An 18,778-nucleotide genomic window follows, 5' to 3' on the forward strand; every position below is an offset into this window, starting at 1 on the left:
AGAGGCTGTACTCGCCATCAGGCCAGTGAATGCATATAAAAGCCTCTACGGCGGCGTTGAGGACCTTCAGTCACTGTTCCTCTTCCTCTTTCAGTCGGTTCTTGATTCGTTAGACATCATGTCTCCTCTCTCTCCTGCCTTCCTTTTTCTTCTGGCGACTTTTCTCGCCGCCGATGGCACCTTGGCCACTGCAATTACAAGGCGTACCAGTAGCATTCAATGGGTGGACTGTGCGTCTAACGTCCCGTCAACGCTACTGGCTGCGAATTATACCCTCCCGTCCTCTCTCCCGTCCACACTGGCTTGTGGCCGTCTCGACGTTCCCATGGATTACTCCCAGCCTATGACCGATAACAATACCATTACTCTTGGTTTCTCAATGTATCGTCCGGAGAACCCTCAGGCCCTCCTCAATTTGTAAGTTCATCGGCTTGCGGCTTCGGTTTGGGAGCGTAACTGACATTTTCTATCAGCAACCCAGGTCAGTACATTGGGGACGTCGAGGAGATATAAATCTGACTCATACTCCTTCCAGGCGGCCCCGCTGAAGAGGTGTCATCCTTCGCGTGGCAGGTGGCTCTCAACCTTACAGATGCTTATGCGTTTGCCGGCCTGGAATCCTTTGACTTTCTCGGTACATCCCCGCTATTATTATGAGGCGACCATGTCTCGTTCTAAATGAATCTTCCGTCTTCTAGCGATGGACGTTAGGGGCACCTACTCGTCCAATCCACTGAACTGCTCCTTAGAGGGAATCACACTTCCATCTGGGATGTACGCCATACAATTCATTCGATCGGGGAATTGAAGTGTTTATTCTGAGTACTTTTATCAGTCCCTCTACTGCAGAAGATTTTGCGTCCTACCAAGCCTTGGCCACGCAGTACGCGCAGTCCTGCATAGAATTGAGTACTCCGACTGGCATCCTCGCTCATATGGCTACGACGGACACCATCCAAGATTGGAACAGCGTGAGAGATGCGCTTGGGTATGATACGATGGACTACCTAGGTGTATCTTAGTGAGTCGCATTGATTTGATGCTTGGAATATTCTGAAATGATCCTAACGGTCTTAAAACTCACTCTTAGTGGTTCATTTGGAGGTGCAAACTATGCCAACAAATACCCTGAACACACCGGCCGTTTCGTTCTCGACGCTATATTTCCTCCTGGTCTCGTAAGGCGTTCCTATCTCCCTGATGGGGCGCACGACTGATGTGACATCATGCTAGGGAAACACGGACCTCGTAACGTTCCAAACGGCTGCTCTTAATCGTCTTCTTCTTCGTGCAGATGCTTACTGCGCCGACTTTGATGGCACCTGTCCTTTCAACTCTCAGGGAAAAGGCAGCGTCGTTTCGGTTCGTCTTCGAGACAATTATCTTCTGTGTATACCTTCACTCATTTCGACCCTCCAGGCCTTCAGCACTGTCCTCAATAACGCACATGCTGGAGCTTACGGAAATGTTACCGCAGATGACGTCCGCGCGATGACCTACATCGCGTACATGAATGGAAACCCAAACTTTCAAGCTTTCAACCAAGCTCTGTTCGCCGCATCTAACTTGAACGACACCAGTGGCTTCGACTATTCTACTATCGCCGCCGAATATACTGCGGGTTTCTTCGTTGTCTTGCCCATCATCTGTTTAGATGAACGTGTGTATACATCTATTCCGTTCCACTTGGGCATCAATTCTTACCTCCTTGCTGATCTGAAACAGACATCGATGACAACACTTTCGGTGGATTCCAGGCTATGAGGGAGGCTGCCGCATTGGCTGATACCTACAATATGAGCTATATACAGGACGCGACCCTCATTGTGAGTGTTCACGTCTACCCCATGTCATCCATCACTGTGAAACTCAGTCGCCATCGACAGGCCTTGTGTGGAGGGTGGCCTTTGGCTACGAACAACAATGGGACTGGACAGCTACCAACCAACACCTCCCTCTTGCTTGTCACCTCGGATTTCGACCTCAAGTGAGTGGTATCAGACGATGAGTACATGCAACGATACGCCCGTGCTAATGAATGTCCAATAGTACCCCGACTGAATCGTCAAATTTTGAATGGACACAAGCCCCTAACTCTATCTTCGTCGTCCGTCACGGAGACGATCATGGCACGATTTCTGGTAAGCAACTATTTTACACCGTCTCTCCTTGAGCACTCGTTCACCTCGTCTCTGCAGTTCCCGGTCCTGCCAGGGATGCCGAGATAGAGTTCCTTACGACGGGAAGTGTCTCTCCATCGTCGAACGAGTCACTCGCTACGGTCAACTATCCTGGAGACGTCAGGGCTGCCATTCCTGATCCTTATGCGGTACCGCCTGGGACCGTGGCGGGAGACGTCAATATCAATGGAACTCTTGTTTGATATGGCAGCAAGGGTGATTTTATGACTCTGTGGGTACTATGCACGCGTGTTCGGTGTTGGTAACCAGACACGATCAGTGACGATGTAGCACGAATTGGACGCTATGGACATTATTTATACACTTTATACAGCTTCTTGATACGATGCACCTTTTCCTTGCTTTTTCCTATCAAGGAATCGCAAGTCTGGACTTCTTGGAGACAGGCTTCACTTTTCAGATCTCAACTGCTATGTGTTGAACCTAGGTAGGTATTGCGACGAGTGGTCACAACCCCAGTAGATACTAGACGCCAAACTTGGAAGTCGGAGACCATGGACTTAATCCACGTTTTGCTGGACGCATCAGAGAGACCACCGTCAGCGATGATGCGGGCCTCGAGCCACGCTTCTTCGGCCTGTAGTCATCTGAATACAGGCATTGTAGTCTGAAAAAACGTTGACAACGAGTTAATCCCAAAAGCCTAGATCATTAGAATTTCCGCTCACACTGCGCTGTTCCGGAACGTCTGAGAGGGCGTGATGAACGTCGTGTAGAGTCGGCTACGAGCTCTGACGGAGGTCGCCCGTTATTAGCGGGAGTGGATGGAGCAAAAAGTCGTGTTCGCTCACGAGGTGAAGAATGCGAACTTGTAGTTTAGGCTGTGTAGGGAGAGCAGGTTCGACAATGACTTCAAGAGCTGAAATTTCAACATAGTGGTTATATACAGAGGATGATTACGGGCTCTGGTCGGTATTTAGACGACAGGTCTGCCAAACCGGTCCGGTCTCAACTACAGAGTGAGTGCATAGATAGTCGTCAGCCTAGTCGGGACTTTGAAGGCTTCAGCGCTAGGAAGAAAGGACCGTAGATCCCAAGTAAATCATCACCGTGGACGTGATGCAAGTGATCCCTTCCCTTCGATCTCTGAGAAACGGCATTGCTTGCACGGAAGGCAACACCACAAGAACGCGGGCACTAGGATAGTTTCGGCCGCACGGAGCGGTGCGACAAGGAGTCAAACACCTTCATTGATCGCAATGCGGATAGTCATCGGCTCAAGTATGAACTTTGAGTCCGGGATCATTCGAGGGAGCAGGCACGGAAGCCTGCACTCAGCCTATAGATCCGTCGTTTCAGAGATATCCGGCTTGGAGAGATGTGACTTGAACTTTATTACAACCAGACAGAAGCGAAGTGAAAGAGATACGCGCCAGTATAGTATAGATGTCATGACGATCGTCCCGGGCTCCTATCTCACAACTCTGCCCATCCAGCATCCATGTCGTCCCCACCGCTCACCATCGCCAGAATCACCATAATCGCACCAGCTCCAACCCTCATGCCCAATCCCCGATATAACTGTCCCAAACCCGTGTGCCTCCACCAACTGCTGCCCTCTACTTCGTCATCCTCCGGCCCCTTCTTCTGATCTGCGCCATCCCTCTCTTTCCCCTTCCCTTTCTTGTCACCCTTCGTAGCCCTGGTTCTCCGCCTCTCAATGGGCAAATCCGAGCGCTCCTCTGTAAGTATATGCCACAGCGTATCCACAACCCCATTATACGGTGCCGGCCTCGTCTCGACACACGTCTTCAGCGGCAACGCCCGTCCTCTTGTCTGAGCCTGCAATCTCCGCCGGACAGTTTCGAAAGGCAGCGTAGCTAATAGCCCCACGACACTGCTGCCAAACTCGACGACTCCCCAAGCGATAGGGTGCGTGTCTGGTGCGATCAACTGACCAGGGAACATCCACCCTGCCAAAAATGGCGTAAATGTCAGGGAGATGATGGGGCGGAGGGTGCTGTCGATGATGGTTGGAAGGAGAAGGTGTGGGTGGAAGTAAATCCCGCGGAATCCGCCTTCGTCGCGAATGATTTGATGTAGGGCATCAATTGGGCCGGAGTAACGGCGGTGGCGAGAGGATTGTACGATGAGGCGGGTGCGGACAAGGTCCAGAGGCGAGAGAACGAAACCGGAAATGAGTTGAGAGGCGACAGGCAGGAGAAGGGAGGCTGATGAGCTTGGTTGGTGATAGGGAGATAGTGTTGATGGAGTGAAAAGGGCTTGAAGGAATGCGAGGATTAGGGGCTGGAGAGTCGAAGAAGCGACCTCAGTGAGGCATGAAGTCAGAAGACCTAGACATTATATTAGGCATTGTCCCTGAACGGAATGAAAGACGGTCTTGCATACCCTTCCATAGTGAAAGCCAACCTTCACTCCGGAAGCGTCCCACTTTCTTGATCATACCCCACACACCGTCCGCACTCCCAATAGGAATGAGATAGTCTAGCTGTGTAGCTTCCTCGAGCACGTTCTTTCGGATGACGTACCCGCGTTCGTCTGCCGGCCTTTGCACAGGATACCGAGCAGTGGAAGACGCGTTCGCGTTTGTTGGATCGGCGAAATAAGAATCTTCAGCAGAATCATCACTCAACTACCGCCAATTAGCTTCCGGTTCGATGAAGTAAGTGAAGCAACTCACCACTTCCTCCACAACCTCCTCAACTACAGGCTCCTCGTCGTCCGACTCTGCTGCATCACGTGGCACCCATTGCACTTGAAGAAGTAACTTCCCAACTTCCCATGGCATAGCGATTGCAGTGGTAGTGTATTGCAGGAATGCACTCGCTACAAGTGTTTTGAGCAGTAGACGCATATCCGCCCCTCCAGGTTCTGTGAGTCCCGGAGAAAGTTCAAAGATGGAATTTGGCGGTGGCCTAGAGGTAAATGTGTATGCCACCCCATTGCTAGAGGATGGCGGTGAGGGTGGCGAAGGTGTCGAGTTGTTATTTGAAGATGGTACGAAGGACCAGGCGGTAGGGGCGTCGTTATATAAATCGCGAAGAGATGCGGGGCCGCTCATCACGAATCACGAAGAGCAACCAATAATCGATAATCCTGACAATGCGGCCCTTTATTGACAAAGAAATCTAAATTTTCCAGAGTAAAGAGCGACGAGAGGAAAGCGATGTGTTAGAGTTAAGAGTCGGGCAAAGGCTCGGAAGTCGATGACCTACCATTGTTGCCGACAACACGGCGCCACGAACCCAACACGTTCACCCTCGGCAATCGGCATTCTTCTTACACGGCGAAGAGAAAAGGACGTGCTTCGTGTCCCTCAGGCCCACAATTTCGAGCATGAGCATAAATTGAAGGTTCTGAATCGTAGTACTTTGTATTTTTGAATTCGGTTGGCCAGCCTGAGGTTCTTACTGGTTAAATAAGCCTAAATACCACTCTACCTTCAGCAGCATGGCGCAGCTGGTATAGCGCGCAGGGCCCATAACCCTGAGGTCCCTCGATCGAAACGAGGTGCTGCTACTGTGTTTTGAATCCTTTGAAATTTTTCTTGCTGCCTCATTCACCTCACCGCAGCGAATAGGCGTCGACGATACTACATATTGAGTGATTCATTTACCGGCTCCAGATCGCACCGGCGCTCTCACCCCCTAGGATATCGACCCATTCACCCAGCAAGTACCCCTCAGTTGGCATGCAGTCTGAAGTTTCGCGCGAAAAATTGTCTGTTTCACAGACATAAAGCTTCTACTACTTAATTCCAAAAATCACGCATCGTCTTCGCCATAATTCTCACTCCTCTCCTCATAGACTCCTCCTGATTAGAACAGTATGGTCAGCTTTCGTGTCCGCCTAAGTATCTTTAGAAATGACTCGACGGAGAGTGCGAGCGAGCGAGCGGAAGGAGAGAGGGAGAGCCAAGGAGATAAAACGCACATTAGCGTTGGAGAAGCTCATCCTGAAATGTCCCTCTACATTCGGATCCGCCGGCGGCTCCACAAGATCTGTGGCGAAGAACCAACTAGGCGCAGTGATGACGCCCGCCTCTGCAAGTTTGGACCATAACTTTGTTTCGGTGGTCTCAGGATCGTCAGGGGAGGGCTTAGGGATGCTTTCAAAATGTAGCTTGAGCTGGAGCATGGTGGGCGCAGAGTCAGTTAAGAATATATAGGAAAATCATGTTTAAAAGCAGGGTTGTACACGCACCCAAAGGAACATGCCGCTCGAGGGCGCCACGAAACTCAGCATACGCTTTCGCTCGGGGGTTTTCTCGTCATTGCCAGTCAACGATGACCTGCAGGTGATGGCTTTCGATTTGGTGTAGGCGGTATAGACGGTACAACCAGCCCAGGCGCCCATAGACGAGGATCCGGTCGAGGTACTGAGGTCAAATTCTTCGCTGATAATGTCGAGGAAAAGATCACGGCGAAGCTTGTATTGGAAACGGATGCCTGGGGTATGTGAGTATGGACAATGATACGAAAAGTAGTGCTGCAAACCTCGTAGCCAGCGGACGTAGCCGTCGAATTTCCATGTTAACAGGAGCTTCGTTACCATGGCCTTTCGAGATGGATAGTTAAATTGATATCACGTCGAACTGTGTTTATGACGAATGTTCTGAGCTCTGCTCACCTGACCAACACCGCATGGCGACTGACTCGAAACCTCGCCAATTCTCTCAAACCTCTCAGCAAACATCGGATTGCAGGTGAACCAGCCGAGACGAACGCCGGGGGCAACGGTCTTGGAGAAGGTGTCCATGCGAATTACGCGGCCTTGGATGTCAATGCTACGATGTAGGGATACTAGCGTCAACGTGTGCAGACAAAGACAACACATATTGGGGCAGACCTGAGGTAACTCGGGGAAAGATTGGCGAGATACTGAGCGTTATCCTCTGCGTCTAGAGCAAAGACATCACGGGATGACTTGGGAACGTATTGGCCGATCTGCAGGAAGTAGTACGGATCGTCTTCACAAATGATAATGTCTGGCCAAGTCCGTCATTTAAATCAACGCTAATTCATCCGAAGAATAGAAGAACAAGAACTTACCATGTTCTACACAAATATCGTAGATGTCGCTTTTCCTCTGTAGTCCTGCGGTCTAGATGAACGTCAATCTTAACGGACTATAAAACATACCAGAGGGTCTCACCGAACCACTCGGATTCTGTCCCACAGGAACTGTATATAGCAACCTCGGCTTCTTTCCATCCTTCTTTTCATCCCACCTATCCAATGTTAGCCTCAACTTGTCCGGCCTCATGCCCTCCGCATCCATCCCCACAGGAACGACTCCGAGTCCAAAAGGCCTCGCCGCAACTAATGCAGTCGGGTAAGCCCACTCATCTGTCAATAGATTGTCCCCAACATTCATCAACGTGCTCAATACTCTGCCCCAGCCGTCGGTATTTCCTGTATGAGCTAGAGTGGTGAAGTCACTGAAGGCGGGGTTATAAACGCGAGCCGAGAATTCCTGCAAAAAGTCCTGGAGAGGCTTCAAGCCGGTCGCGGGTCCGTATTGGAGGGCAACTGCAAGATTGAGACCAAGGTCAGTAGGTGCAGGTGTCTTCGCGACGGTAAGTTTGGTGGTATTCTGTTGCGAGGATCCGAAGAGGCGCCAGAGCCATCCAAGGGGGGAGGGTGGAGTAGATGAGGAGTCAATCTCAATAGGAAAGGCGTCTTCTTAGCGCATTAGAGGAGAGATCGGAGAAGGGGAAATAAGCCGGGTCTGGAGAGCCTAGAGAATGGTTGGTCAGTCGTGGCCATGAGAAAAAAATAGATGCAACAGGATGGGATGAGCTCAATTTAGAGCACTGGACTCTGAAGGGACTATCACGGTTCCTTGCGACGGTAGGCTCGGAAATTCAATTAATCGTCACTATGCCCCTGACGCCACAGTGTGGCCCAGTACGACTTCCATCTGAGAGCTATTATTGGGCAGCGGAAAGACTCTGTCTGGCTCGCGAGGACTTCTTGCTAGCTTACCTCCACCAAATTCGATGTTTCCTGGCTTGGAGTATTTCTGTAAAGATTTAATCGGTGATGCGACGCGCCGCTTCGCAAGGTCAGAGAGGTGATGGGAAAAGTCGATAGACTTGTAGACCCTGTGTTTCTCATCTTTCATCATCTAGTCCAGGTCGAGAGGGTGGATGCCTTCAAGTAAGGCGTGTGTGTGGAAACGCAATTCGAGGCGAGAGTGTATTTAAGTAGCCCACCTGGTAATATAACCGGTGGCTTGCGGGTCATCTTATCTGATAAGATGTGACTCGTCTCAAGTCATCCTTGCGGTGAGACTGCGAGGGTAGACAAAACACAAGGGGATAACGAAGTTCAAACGTTCACTGACCGATGTCATTTCAGGGCTACCTAGTCAAGGACTTGAGCGGTACTCATCTTCGTTGATCAATTGACCAGAGTCTCCCGATGGGGGTCACGGAAGATCGCACTGAGTCGCACCGTCGTCTCATGATAGCGGACGAGGGAAAAGAACGGGGCTGAAGTCAGGCCATCAAGAACGGCAATTACGTCTCCCGCAAGCAGTGCATCAGGCAGCCAAGGTTACGAGAGATTCGGTAGCGAAATTGCATCACCCGAGAGAGTAGGTCGACGTCGTGGTGGTGGTTGGACGCGAAGGCATAAAGTGTGGCGGACAGTGCCACACTTTCACGTGAACCGCGTCATTTCGAAATGCATGTCCACGACTCCACGTCGGGCTGCTTGAATGGCAGCACAACTCATCCACCTCTCGCTCAACGCCTACACCCGCCTCCCATCTTGTTATCGTCTGAATTACTCTAATTGCTTAGAATTGGCTCTTAAGCCATACTCGTAGAGCATGTCGCTCTCTTGCAACCGCTTCTTCCGGTTTCTTCGCTCGATATTCGTGCCAACCACCACTATCCTTGCTTTCTCGTGTTTACTTCTCTTCTTCTTTATTCTCTATCAACCAACTGACGGTCCCGGTGATCAATTGCGTCTCGGATGGCAATCTTGGGACTACATCTCGTCTTCCTCTGAGGCTTCGTACGTAGGTGCGGGTAGCGTCGACGCCGAAGAGGGACATTCTACACCCTCACAAGGAGATACCTCAGTACCGGATGGAACAGATTGGTGGAATGTCACTGCACCGGAGGGTGAAGCTGTCGACAGTGCGAGCTTGCCGCTTGATATTTGGAATCCGCTACTTCCGCATGACACTGGCTGTACGTCCTCTTTCCTTCATTTGTAGCGTGGTATTCGAATTGTGGCGTGAGCATCCTCGAAATATGTTCCCCTCTTCCCTGCATCCCGATCATGTTTCGGGCAAGTCGGGTAGTCGACTACGTTCGGGCAAGCTTAATATTCGCGCTCTTTGCCTATGGATAAATGACATAGGAGACACCGGGAAACCCTTGCATACTGAGAGTGCGTGGCGGACATACATGTGCGCAGCCTTCGCGACGAGCAGTATGGTGTAACCTCACACAATCGAATGATAGCTAACTTCTATTCCCGTCATATGATTCTGCTGTCCGAGTTGTGGCTGAATTCTTCAACTTTCTATTCAAAATGTTTATCGCTGACCATTTCTCTCTAAATCTTCAGTGTCTGAGATCATGATCGTGCGCTGCATGTTCGCCTCTCAGTGGGCTGAAATGTGCGCACCCAAGTCGTCGAAAGAAGACGAGGCGATCAAAGGCAAATGGGTCCGTGTCGATCCTGATCTGAATATTCAATCTGGGATGTGGCATCTTGTGAGATTTTCGTTTCGTTGCTCAATTCCACAACATCGACTAATTACAGGTCGATTCTCCTATGATAAGAATGTTTACTACCGCCGCACTCGCCGACTCGATGTCCGACTCATCACCAACATCCAACTACTCCCCACCGACGCACCAGAACCACCGCCTTCCACTCCAGGCTCAACCTGGACCAAAGCCGACCTTTCCATCCGTGACGGCGTCTACAAGACCGAGCCTCTCTTCCTCTGGTTCGAGACCGGGAAGACAGCAGGCGAAATGACTGCCGAGGAGAAGCAGAATTTGATCACAGAGATCGACGTGACGTATGGAGACGGAAATCCTTGGTTTGGCTTCGAGAAGCTGTCTCCAGCGACGACCGAGAGGCAGGAGGGTCTGCGGGAGAACGTGTGGTTGACGTACAGGAAGGGTGTCAAGGGTATGTATCTTGTCGACGTAAATTGTTCCTTTGTTTACCAACTTGGCATACTACAGCCGTTCCTCGCGCCCCGCCGTTGCACTTCTCTCGGGATGGTCGATTCAAGATCATGCAAGTCGCCGATCTTCACGTATGTCCTTATGCCGCCACGGATACATCTTGAATTCTGATAGTTTGGTGTGGTGCAGTTTTCAGTCTCAGCAGCACCCTGCCGCGACACGAACATCAACTGTGATCCTGGAGCCTTCAATGTCACCTCCACTCTCATAGGCCAAGCCCTCGACATCGAAAAACCGGACCTCGTTATCTTCACCGGCGATCAGCTCAACGGCCAAGGCTCTGCCTGGGATGCCAAATCCATTCTTGCCAAATTTGCATACGAAGTCACTTCTCGTCAGATACCATGGGCTGCTGTCTTTGGTAACCACGATGACGAGGACGCTCGTGAGACAGGTTGGAAGAAGGACCAGATCAAGATGATGCAGGCAATGCCCTACAGTCTCGTGAAGGCGGGACCAGAGGATGTGCATGGGGAAGGCAACTATGTCCTCAAGGTTCTCAGTGCGGACGCGAGCAAGACTCACCTTTTGACGATGTACTTCTTGGACTCGGGGAGTTATTCGAAGGGCTTCATCGACTGGTTTGGATTCTTTACACCAACGGAGTATGACTGGATTCACGAGGTACGTTTACACCACTTTTCGCTTATATACTCCAGGACTTCTAATGGCGATCTACCCACCAGGATCAAATCGATTGGTTCCTGCAAGAATCGGGTATGGAGTTTGTTTGTGCGGTTATGTTTCGAGATAGTACTCAAATGCCTCCACCCCCAGCTTCTATCAGTCCCATAGAGCGACCATTCACGCCTGACGGCACCAGGGATATGGGTGACTTGTGGGCTCGTCAAGATCAGGTCGCTCCCCAGACACGCAAACTCGCAAAGCCGAACGCTCTCATGTTCTTCCACATTCCTCTGTGCGTATCCTCTCCCTTCGTCATCCCCATGTTGTTGCTTACATTAAAGGCCGAATAACATAGTCAAGAAGCCTACGCCGCACCGGACGTGCACCCCGACACTGGGGCCCTTCTTAATGTCGGGCTCCATAGCATAGAGAACCCCGGGGCTGCGAAGACCAACGGAGGCATGTTCTCGAAGGGACTGTTACAGGCCACGGAGAGCCCCCACACAGGGAATCGGGGGATCCCCGAAGTCAAGGTCGTCGGTAACGGACATTGTCACAGTGAGTTGTACATCTTGTTACAGTTTAGGTTTTCATGCTGATGTTCTCTGTTAGTCACCGAGAACTGTAAGCGTGTAAATAACGTGTGGCAGTGCTTTGGTGGTGGAGGGTAAGTGTTTCCATCGACGCCACAGTGTCCATCTATATTTACATCCCTTCAACTCATATAAATCTCGTCACACAGGTCATACGCGGGTTACGGTCGCGTTGGGTTCGACCGTCGCTTCCGCATCTATGATATCTCGGATTACGGAGAGACGATCAAGACATACAAGCGTCTCGCGAGCGACAAGGTCATGAACGAGATGGTTCTTGCAGGACGTGGTGCCCCTCCGTACCTGAAATGAACAGGTGATATACGGTGATGTTGGCAGGATGTGTTCCGGATCCGAGCCTACTTACTCGCTTCGCGTTGGTCTAGATTCGGTTGGATACGGGATTGTAATGGATATTAGTTGTATAATATATTGGATTTCCTTCTCTTTTCATTGACTGCCCCTTACAGCGCAAGTATCCTGTCGGTCGAGCGGGCAGGTAAGTAATTCCATTCACCGGGCCACGTTCCTTTTATTGGTCGCAGGGCCTGTAGCTTTCTGCGGTCGTTTACATCCCTACTTTGCGTCGTTATCTCTTCCATCCCTTCTCATGTTCATTCGACCGAAGCCTCAAAGATTCACCTCGGCAGTCCGAAGTTATTCATAAGTCGTCTCATGCTCAACTTTCGAATCCTAACTTCGAAAAATGCTGAGACGTTGGGCGAGCCGAATTTTGCTCCAGCTCCGATGTTGACATCATTAACCCTCTTGCTTTCAGACAGTGCCGTGTGACGACGAGTTGACGACTCTGGTGGGGATTACTGTTTTGGAAAATACTTCGTTTTCCAGATCACCTTTCAAATCAAGATGGTCAAGAGAATCAGGTATATAACATTCACTCGTTCTTATTCGATCTAGTCCTTGTGTGGTCAACCATGTCCATAAGGCAATGCCCATACGATCCCCCCTTGTAAGACCCCTGATGTCGTTCGCCGACCTCCAAGCGAAACACGACTTCTCGTTCCCTGACCCCTCTCAGATATGACCTTGAGGTCCTCTTCTGTTCGACATGGAACATTTTGGACATTGATATTTAGATCCAACACCTGCGCGGACCTTTGGTTTCTTTTCTTCAATGCGGAAGCCAGCTCTTGATAGAAGGTCGTGGTCTCTGCATCCAAGTATTCTAACCGCCGCAAGGAGGGAAGTACGGCAGTCCCATTCCGTGAATAATCTAAAGCGCGAGTAGAATCGCGCCATTCTGCATCGTAGACATGCATATATCGCACTTCAGGAAGTTGCTTGTACAGCGTTGGCCAGTGATCACCCTGCTGACCTCGACGGAATTCTAAGCAAAGAGTGTGAAGGGAAGGGAGTGATAGATGCGAGCACAAAATTGCGGCCGCTAAAGACAGGTCCACGCTAGGGGGCACGAAGGCCAGAGGAAACTCGCTTCGGCGGAGATTCCACAAGTCGAAGCGTATCTCGTTCTGCGCAGTCTGGAAATACATATTCATCTCTTTATTTGGCGGTTGAGCCAAGATTGTCAGGCTCTCGATAGCCGACTGGAGTGCGTTAGGTGCCGAGGTGAACGCCTTTCGACCTGCGAGCAGGGAACGAGAGATGTGAGGATCATAGCACGTGAACCTCACTAATGCCCTAGGTGGAAGGTCGATGCGGCATAGAAGACGAGCACAGGTAACGAGCGAATCGATTTCGAGGGACATGGAAACAAGAGAGGGGAGGTCAATGACGGTGGAAGGGCCGGGATCGTGGGACTTGCGTTGTGTGTCTATGACTTCCGCTAACACCACCGTGTGAAGCCGTGGCATGTTGCCTAGTGCCTCGAGCCACTCCTCCAGCGGCCATTTCGTGAGAGGGCGTGTACCACCCATCATGGAACCGCCATGAATCTCTAGAATTTCTAGACCGCGAAGGAGAGTTAAGGTAGGCGGTATGGTGAGGAACAAAAGTCGAAGCTCGCGGAGGTTGGGGGCATCCCCCGCGAGCATCGTTTTCGGGATTGTCGGGGGTACAGAATGTTGAGTCCCTATCAAGTTCAGTTGGTAAAGTTCCGGGGCACGCTGTTGCGCATGTTCGAGAAAGTAGCGAGCACCAGCACCCCAAAGTTCGTAACTTTTCAGAGTGGGAATCGTGCTGATAGAACGTTGTATCACAGCCTCCATGGAGGGTGTGTAGAAGCTGCTGCCCCAAAAGTCGAAATCGAGCCAGAGCTTTGGTTCGGTAATGTCGTAGTTACGGCCTCTCAGCACAGTGCTGCTACGTCCTTGTCTGTGCACGTAGGCTGGCGGAGGGGGAACAAACATGTCTTCCCAGAGGTTTGGCGTCCCGATTGCGGTATCACGCCACGTTCGACATACGTGGCTGAGAACAAAGAATCGAGTGACCCTTCCTGTCCGCGCTACGCTGTAATTCGCGTTCCAGCCTCTGTCGTACTCTGTCACAGTCCATCGAGAAGGAAGAAATTGAAATACATAGCCCAAGATTTCGGGTGGAAGGCGAAGAACGGGAGTCGGCGCATCATTCCGGATACTTCGCTGTATGGCGATGATGATCACTGTTCAGTACATGCAAATGAGTGTGATGCACATCGCACTCACTGAAGCATCTACATCCTGGCCCACAGACAGCAAGGCTAAAACACCTACATGAGTGAAGGCTATTCACTGGCATAGCGGACAAAAGACCCACATCGTATGGCACGAGCAGGGAATGACAGCACGCTTTCGTTGATAGGAGGTCGCATGTTTGACAGACTGGAGTCAAAGTATTATCATTGTCAATGTTCAAATGTTGTCTGTCAGTGTCATCGAACGAGAGGACCAAGTCTAGGACACTAAGAGCTCACTGCTTGCGGAAGAATCTCCGAGTCGATCAGTGCGCTGAGACAAGGATTGGGCCTAATCGCGACAGACAACAGAACGTGCTGAACAAAGGATACTTATAGACAGCGTCGAATGACGATCCTATCCGATTGTAAAGAAGTAAACAAAGAGGGTGGACGCTGCTATCGACGTTAACGTGTTTAAGGTTTGGTAGAAAGGCAGAGTATCCCAGCGCACGCCACGTGCCCCAGCCTGAGAATCCAAATAAGTTATAGAGGGCGTGGCTTCTCGGCACCTTTTGGTTCTCTCACAGGTTGAACAACTTGAACCTTCGTTGCATCCGTCATACACGTAAAATCGACTGCCCCTCATCTACAGCAGTCTATAGCCTCCTTGAACGCTTGCGAGCACTATCTATCTCCTAAGAACACTAGGTAATTGCATTGTTCCCCTTCTTCATAATATTTGCTACACATTCAAAAGAGCTAAGCACGACCACAGATCATCTTAGTCATTTGAGCGCCAGTGAGCCCGATCTCTGGCACTTTCGTTGCCGTTTGACAGAGATTTCCCGTCGACTTTTCTTACTTAGATGGTTCGCCGGACATACGAGGTGCCTCGTCTTACCCGTGTTGTGAAGTCCAACCTCCCTGATATTTGGACGTTCCACAGTTCATCCCCGGATTCTTCATCCAGGACGACAAGAATGCCGACCCTGGTTTGGTCGGGGCGGTAAGTTGACTTCGACTCAAACGTATGATCCAGCGGCACCCATCCGCCCATGAGATTTCCTCCTCCACATCGCTTCTCACTGGTCCTGTTCCTTTGATACTCCTCGGCGCCACCGCTTATTTTTGGCTTGCAGATCCCGCCATCCTTTGGGCGTCTAGCTCCTTCATGGTCGGATCTCCACTCGAAAGTATCGGAACTCAACACTACAGCTGGGAACGAAACATCCTACAAGGTTCTGATTCTTGGAAGACATGGACAAGGATATCGTTGGTCTTCCAAACTTAATGTTCGACACTTGTGATAAACTGTCTTTGCCCAGATAATGTGGGTGAGGCGAAACATGGAAGTAAGGTGAGCTTCGGTCCCGCTGATTCTTCCGGACCGACCTCTGACGAGATCTTGTCAGGCCTGGGATGAGTGAGCAGTTTTTCGTTTTTCCTCGGGATCGCATATTGCTAAGATACGTACAGACACTGGGCTCTTCTGAACGGAGACGACCAGATAACCTGGGGCCGTGAGTTCTGGATCTTCCATGTTAGCAGAATATTATTCACGTGGCGACAGCGGATCCCATCCTCACGCCATTGGGCGAGGAGCAAGCGCGGACCGCTCATGCTGCCTGGAAGACCGAGCTCGCAAATGGGCTTACTCTTCCGCAAAAGTTTTACTGCAGCCCCATGGCCCGTGCCCTCCGTACACATACGATTACATTCGATGGCATTTTACCTGCCTCAGATCGCAAGACGATCATCCTAGAGGTGCGGACATCTTCCTCCCACCCGTCTCCGTGTCAGCGTCTCGTCGTGAACATGGCTTGTCGCTTATTATGGCTATCGGGCGCCCCGTAGGATGCTAGAGAAGAGTATGGAGAACACACATGTGACAAGCGACGTTCGCGCGCTGCGATAGCAGCGGATTTCCCTGATTTCGTGTTCGAGAATGGCTTTGCAGACGAGGATGTGCTCTGGACAAAGGAGAGGGAGACTAAGGAGAGCGCCGAGAGGCGGGCACGGAATGTCTTGGACAGAATCTTCGATGCCGATACTGACGCAACATGTGAGTGCGCACTAGCTGATTCCCCCATGCTTCCTGCAACGTAAGTCTGAACTTCTCGACAACCCTGCGGCAGACGTGTCCATTACTGCCCATGGGGGAATTATTAACGCTATTTTACGGGTTGTCGGGCGCGGTAACTTTGGCATGACCACCGGAGGTAAGCACCCACCGCTTAGAATTTGGGGCGTTAACTGAAGGGCGGGCGGAACATAGGCGTTATGATGATTGTAGTAAAAGGAATGAAGGAGGGGGGAAAGAGATAACTTCCTGGAGGCTCAGCAGGCCAGACACATATCAACAGCGCTTTGAACAGGTACAACTATCGTGTTTTGTAATCAAGTTATTCAATAGATACAGATACAAGCCAGTCAGATCATCATAACGTCGTGCATAGGGTACGGAAAATGCGTAAATCTCCAGAAGGCTACATACAGACACCGAAAACGATTATTTCGTCGAGACGTCATGAGCAATTCACAAAACGGAGAGAAGTGGCCAGCTGGGTAAACGTGCTGACCACTGTACGGAGGGTATACCGACGGATAGCAGCGACCATGTGTTATGACTGATTCATGATAACCACCTTGAGATCCTGACCCCTGCGTACGGCCTCCAGCGCCTCCTCGCTCTTCGTCAACGGGAATACGGCTGTGATCATAGGCTTGACATCAATCTTCTTGCTCGCCATGAGGTCGATGGCGATCTTGAAACACCCGGGTGTATACCGTACGCTCCCGATGACATTGAGCTCCTTCTGAACGATGGCGAATGTCGGGAAGAGGCTGACGGTCTTACCGAGTCCTGCTTGGATGACTGTGTGGACCGGGAAAAGTGGATACAACGGTGAGAGGGGGCCGACACCGAAGTCAAGCAGATACGAGAAATGAAACAGTGACTCACAAGTACCACCCGAATGCAAGAACTCCATTGCGGCGTGCATGCAGGCCTCAGCCCCTGATGCCTCTACGGCGACATCCACACCCCAAGAGTCCACACCTGCCTCCTTCAACGCATTGGCTTTGAATCCAACCGACCAAGCGGAGTAGCTCTCCCCTTCTGCCGCAGGGGGAGAAAGGGCGGCGTAATCTGCACAGAAAGAGCGAGCGAAGTCGACTCGAGACTGAGAGATGTCAAACGCGAGGATCTTGGTGACCCCGTATGCGCGAGCAACGGCCATCACGAGACATCCTAGAGGACCACAACCACTGTGTAAAGATCGTCAATGCGCAGCCTAGACGGGTGAGGGATTACAACGTACAAAATAGCGACCGTTTGGCCAGGGCTGAATTGTGCACGTTTGGCCAACTAGTACAGATCGAGGTTTGCTATCAGTATAGGTCCAGGTCAGCGGAGCATCAACGTGGACTGACCTGAACGGCGACCGCAAGAGGCTGGATGCATCCTGCTTCTTCCCAAGATATGCTTTCCGGTACCTTGACCGTGTAATCTGACTCGCACGCATAATACTGCGATAACGCTGTCGAAGAACGTATCGGGTTATTGTTCGTTCATTTTTGGACAAAAGTGCAAACAGTAGAAGGATACTTACTTCCTTGCGTGGGAGACAAAGAGGCCTGCTTGAAGGAGCGGCAGATATTTGTCTTACCGACCTTGCAATTTGCGCATCTGATATGGAGGCCAACGATGCCGCGGGCAGCAGGAAGGAGAACGGCATTGTGTGAGCCGGAAAGGAATTCCATGCAAGAATCAATCGATGGAAAAGCCCGCTTACCTTCTGCAGAACATGGTCGGCTCAATTGCGACACGATCGCCGACGCTGACGTCGGTGACTGCGTCGCCCACCTGGACAACAACGCCGGCAGACTCGTGCCCCAAAACTAAAGGCCCTGCAATCGGGCCTGCTGCACCTCCATGGTTGTAGTTGTGCAGCTATGTTGACCAACATGGATACATGAGCACGTCAAAGCGGCCATATAAAATCACAAGGTACGCACATCGCTGCCACAAATACCGGTCGACTCGACTTTCACCAAGACGTCCTGAGCGCCAACAGTGGGCATGGGGATGTCGCGAATTTCGACGGTCTTCTCCTTGAGTAGTACGCATGCGCGGTTGCTGGTGCTCGCCATAGCTGTCAGAGTAGCTGTGGGTAAAATGAAGAGCGGGATGGATTGCGATCTGCAGATGATGGCCCCTGAGACGTTTGGGGATTACCAAGAGTAAAGGAGCGTGCGGGTAGAGGTCAAAGAGGTGCAGAAGACTGCCTAAGTATATATACGCGCCATGGTCATTATCATTTTCACGTACGCGTCAAGCTAAGAACTCAGCGTACAACTGTAATGGATGCGTACCCCGGAACGGAGCACATCGCGTCGGAACACTCTCGCGACGGATCGGATCCATCCGTCACTATTATTCCGAATATTTCGTGCGCTCGTCGCGTGCGTACATACGCGTTCTTCGCGTTCTCTACTGCGACGGAAGCGTCAAGACGCTTCGTTGAACAGGATCACATTACTCTTCCATGACTCCCAGAACAGACCACGTTCTCGTCATTGACCCTCTGACCTAAATGTCTCG

The 18,778-nt window shown here is 51.1% G+C and overlaps 7 protein-coding genes and 1 non-coding gene across 8 annotated transcripts; 4 read left to right on the forward strand and 4 right to left on the reverse strand.

Annotated features, from left to right (window-relative positions):
- Positions 1-118: 118 nt before the first annotated feature.
- On the forward strand, positions 119-2,383 carry STEHIDRAFT_165026 (uncharacterized protein; the record flags this gene model as incomplete). Its single annotated transcript, XM_007299037.1, has 12 exons — positions 119-417; positions 474-481; positions 536-634; positions 699-774; positions 836-1,021; positions 1,091-1,178; positions 1,234-1,362; positions 1,420-1,660; positions 1,726-1,826; positions 1,887-1,987; positions 2,050-2,141; positions 2,199-2,383. 12 exons carry the CDS (start codon positions 119-121, stop codon positions 2,381-2,383), a joined length of 1,605 nt encoding a protein of 534 aa, XP_007299099.1.
- Positions 2,384-3,617: 1,234 nt separating this feature from the next.
- Positions 3,618-5,223, reverse strand: STEHIDRAFT_127582 (mitochondrial carrier; the record flags this gene model as incomplete). Its single annotated transcript, XM_007299038.1, has 3 exons — positions 3,618-4,495; positions 4,551-4,794; positions 4,843-5,223. The coding sequence occupies 3 exons, from the start codon at positions 5,221-5,223 to the stop codon at positions 3,618-3,620; spliced, it is 1,503 nt and encodes a 500-aa protein (XP_007299100.1).
- Positions 5,224-5,606: 383 nt separating this feature from the next.
- On the forward strand, positions 5,607-5,681 carry STEHIDRAFT_t8. The gene has a single exon. It is a non-coding gene; the product is annotated as a tRNA-Met (tRNA).
- Positions 5,682-5,913: 232 nt separating this feature from the next.
- STEHIDRAFT_152122 (PLP-dependent transferase) lies at positions 5,914-8,288 on the reverse strand (the record flags this gene model as incomplete). The annotated part of the gene is made up of 9 exons (XM_007299039.1): positions 5,914-5,976; positions 6,096-6,290; positions 6,366-6,610; positions 6,659-6,719; positions 6,792-6,948; positions 7,011-7,149; positions 7,214-7,265; positions 7,317-7,843; positions 8,150-8,288. 9 exons carry the CDS (start codon positions 8,286-8,288, stop codon positions 5,914-5,916), a joined length of 1,578 nt encoding a protein of 525 aa, XP_007299101.1.
- Positions 8,289-8,999: 711 nt separating this feature from the next.
- STEHIDRAFT_47680 (Metallo-dependent phosphatase) lies at positions 9,000-11,915 on the forward strand (the record flags this gene model as incomplete). The annotated part of the gene is made up of 10 exons (XM_007298004.1): positions 9,000-9,195; positions 9,256-9,366; positions 9,749-9,897; positions 9,967-10,324; positions 10,381-10,454; positions 10,513-11,011; positions 11,161-11,302; positions 11,366-11,568; positions 11,623-11,677; positions 11,753-11,915. 10 exons carry the CDS (start codon positions 9,000-9,002, stop codon positions 11,913-11,915), a joined length of 1,950 nt encoding a protein of 649 aa, XP_007298066.1.
- Positions 11,916-12,523: 608 nt separating this feature from the next.
- Positions 12,524-14,539, reverse strand: STEHIDRAFT_165030 (uncharacterized protein). Its single transcript, XM_007299040.1, has 5 exons — positions 14,473-14,539; positions 14,316-14,380; positions 14,225-14,259; positions 13,025-14,161; positions 12,524-12,951 (listed from the first exon to the last, which is right to left on the reverse strand). The coding sequence occupies exons 2-5, from the start codon at positions 14,368-14,370 to the stop codon at positions 12,838-12,840; spliced, it is 1,341 nt and encodes a 446-aa protein (XP_007299102.1). The 5' UTR covers positions 14,371-14,380; positions 14,473-14,539; the 3' UTR covers positions 12,524-12,837.
- A 502-nt stretch (positions 14,540-15,041) lies between these two features.
- STEHIDRAFT_127585 (phosphoglycerate mutase-like protein) lies at positions 15,042-16,432 on the forward strand (the record flags this gene model as incomplete). Its single annotated transcript, XM_007299041.1, has 7 exons — positions 15,042-15,120; positions 15,340-15,447; positions 15,501-15,527; positions 15,642-15,695; positions 15,746-15,939; positions 16,030-16,237; positions 16,311-16,432. 7 exons carry the CDS (start codon positions 15,042-15,044, stop codon positions 16,430-16,432), a joined length of 792 nt encoding a protein of 263 aa, XP_007299103.1.
- Positions 16,433-16,796: 364 nt separating this feature from the next.
- On the reverse strand, positions 16,797-18,327 carry STEHIDRAFT_127586 (GroES-like protein; the record flags this gene model as incomplete). The annotated part of the gene is made up of 7 exons (XM_007299042.1): positions 16,797-17,050; positions 17,138-17,442; positions 17,496-17,542; positions 17,608-17,714; positions 17,787-17,863; positions 17,970-18,127; positions 18,193-18,327. The coding sequence occupies 7 exons, from the start codon at positions 18,325-18,327 to the stop codon at positions 16,797-16,799; spliced, it is 1,083 nt and encodes a 360-aa protein (XP_007299104.1).
- Between the last annotated feature and the right edge of the window lie 451 nt (positions 18,328-18,778).

This window comes from Stereum hirsutum, assembly GCF_000264905.1.
Source record: "Stereum hirsutum FP-91666 SS1 unplaced genomic scaffold STEHIscaffold_1, whole genome shotgun sequence".
Classification (NCBI taxonomy): Eukaryota; Fungi; Basidiomycota; class Agaricomycetes; order Russulales; family Stereaceae; genus Stereum; species Stereum hirsutum.

What these genes read in the sequence shown, in the direction of transcription:
- STEHIDRAFT_165030 (XM_007299040.1), bottom strand. Translation starts at nt 14,370, where the DNA reads ATGCGACCTCCTATCAACGAAAGCGTGCTGTCATTCCCTGCTCGTGCC. An exon ending in GCCAGGATGTAGATGCTTCA is followed by an intron (nt 14,162 to 14,224) that starts GTGAGTGCGATG and finishes ATCGCCATACAG; the next exon opens with CGAAGTATCCGGAATGATGC. An exon ending in TGGCCTTCGTGCCCCCTAGC is followed by an intron (nt 12,952 to 13,024) that starts GTGGACCTGTCT and finishes CTCTTTGCTTAG; the next exon opens with AATTCCGTCGAGGTCAGCAG.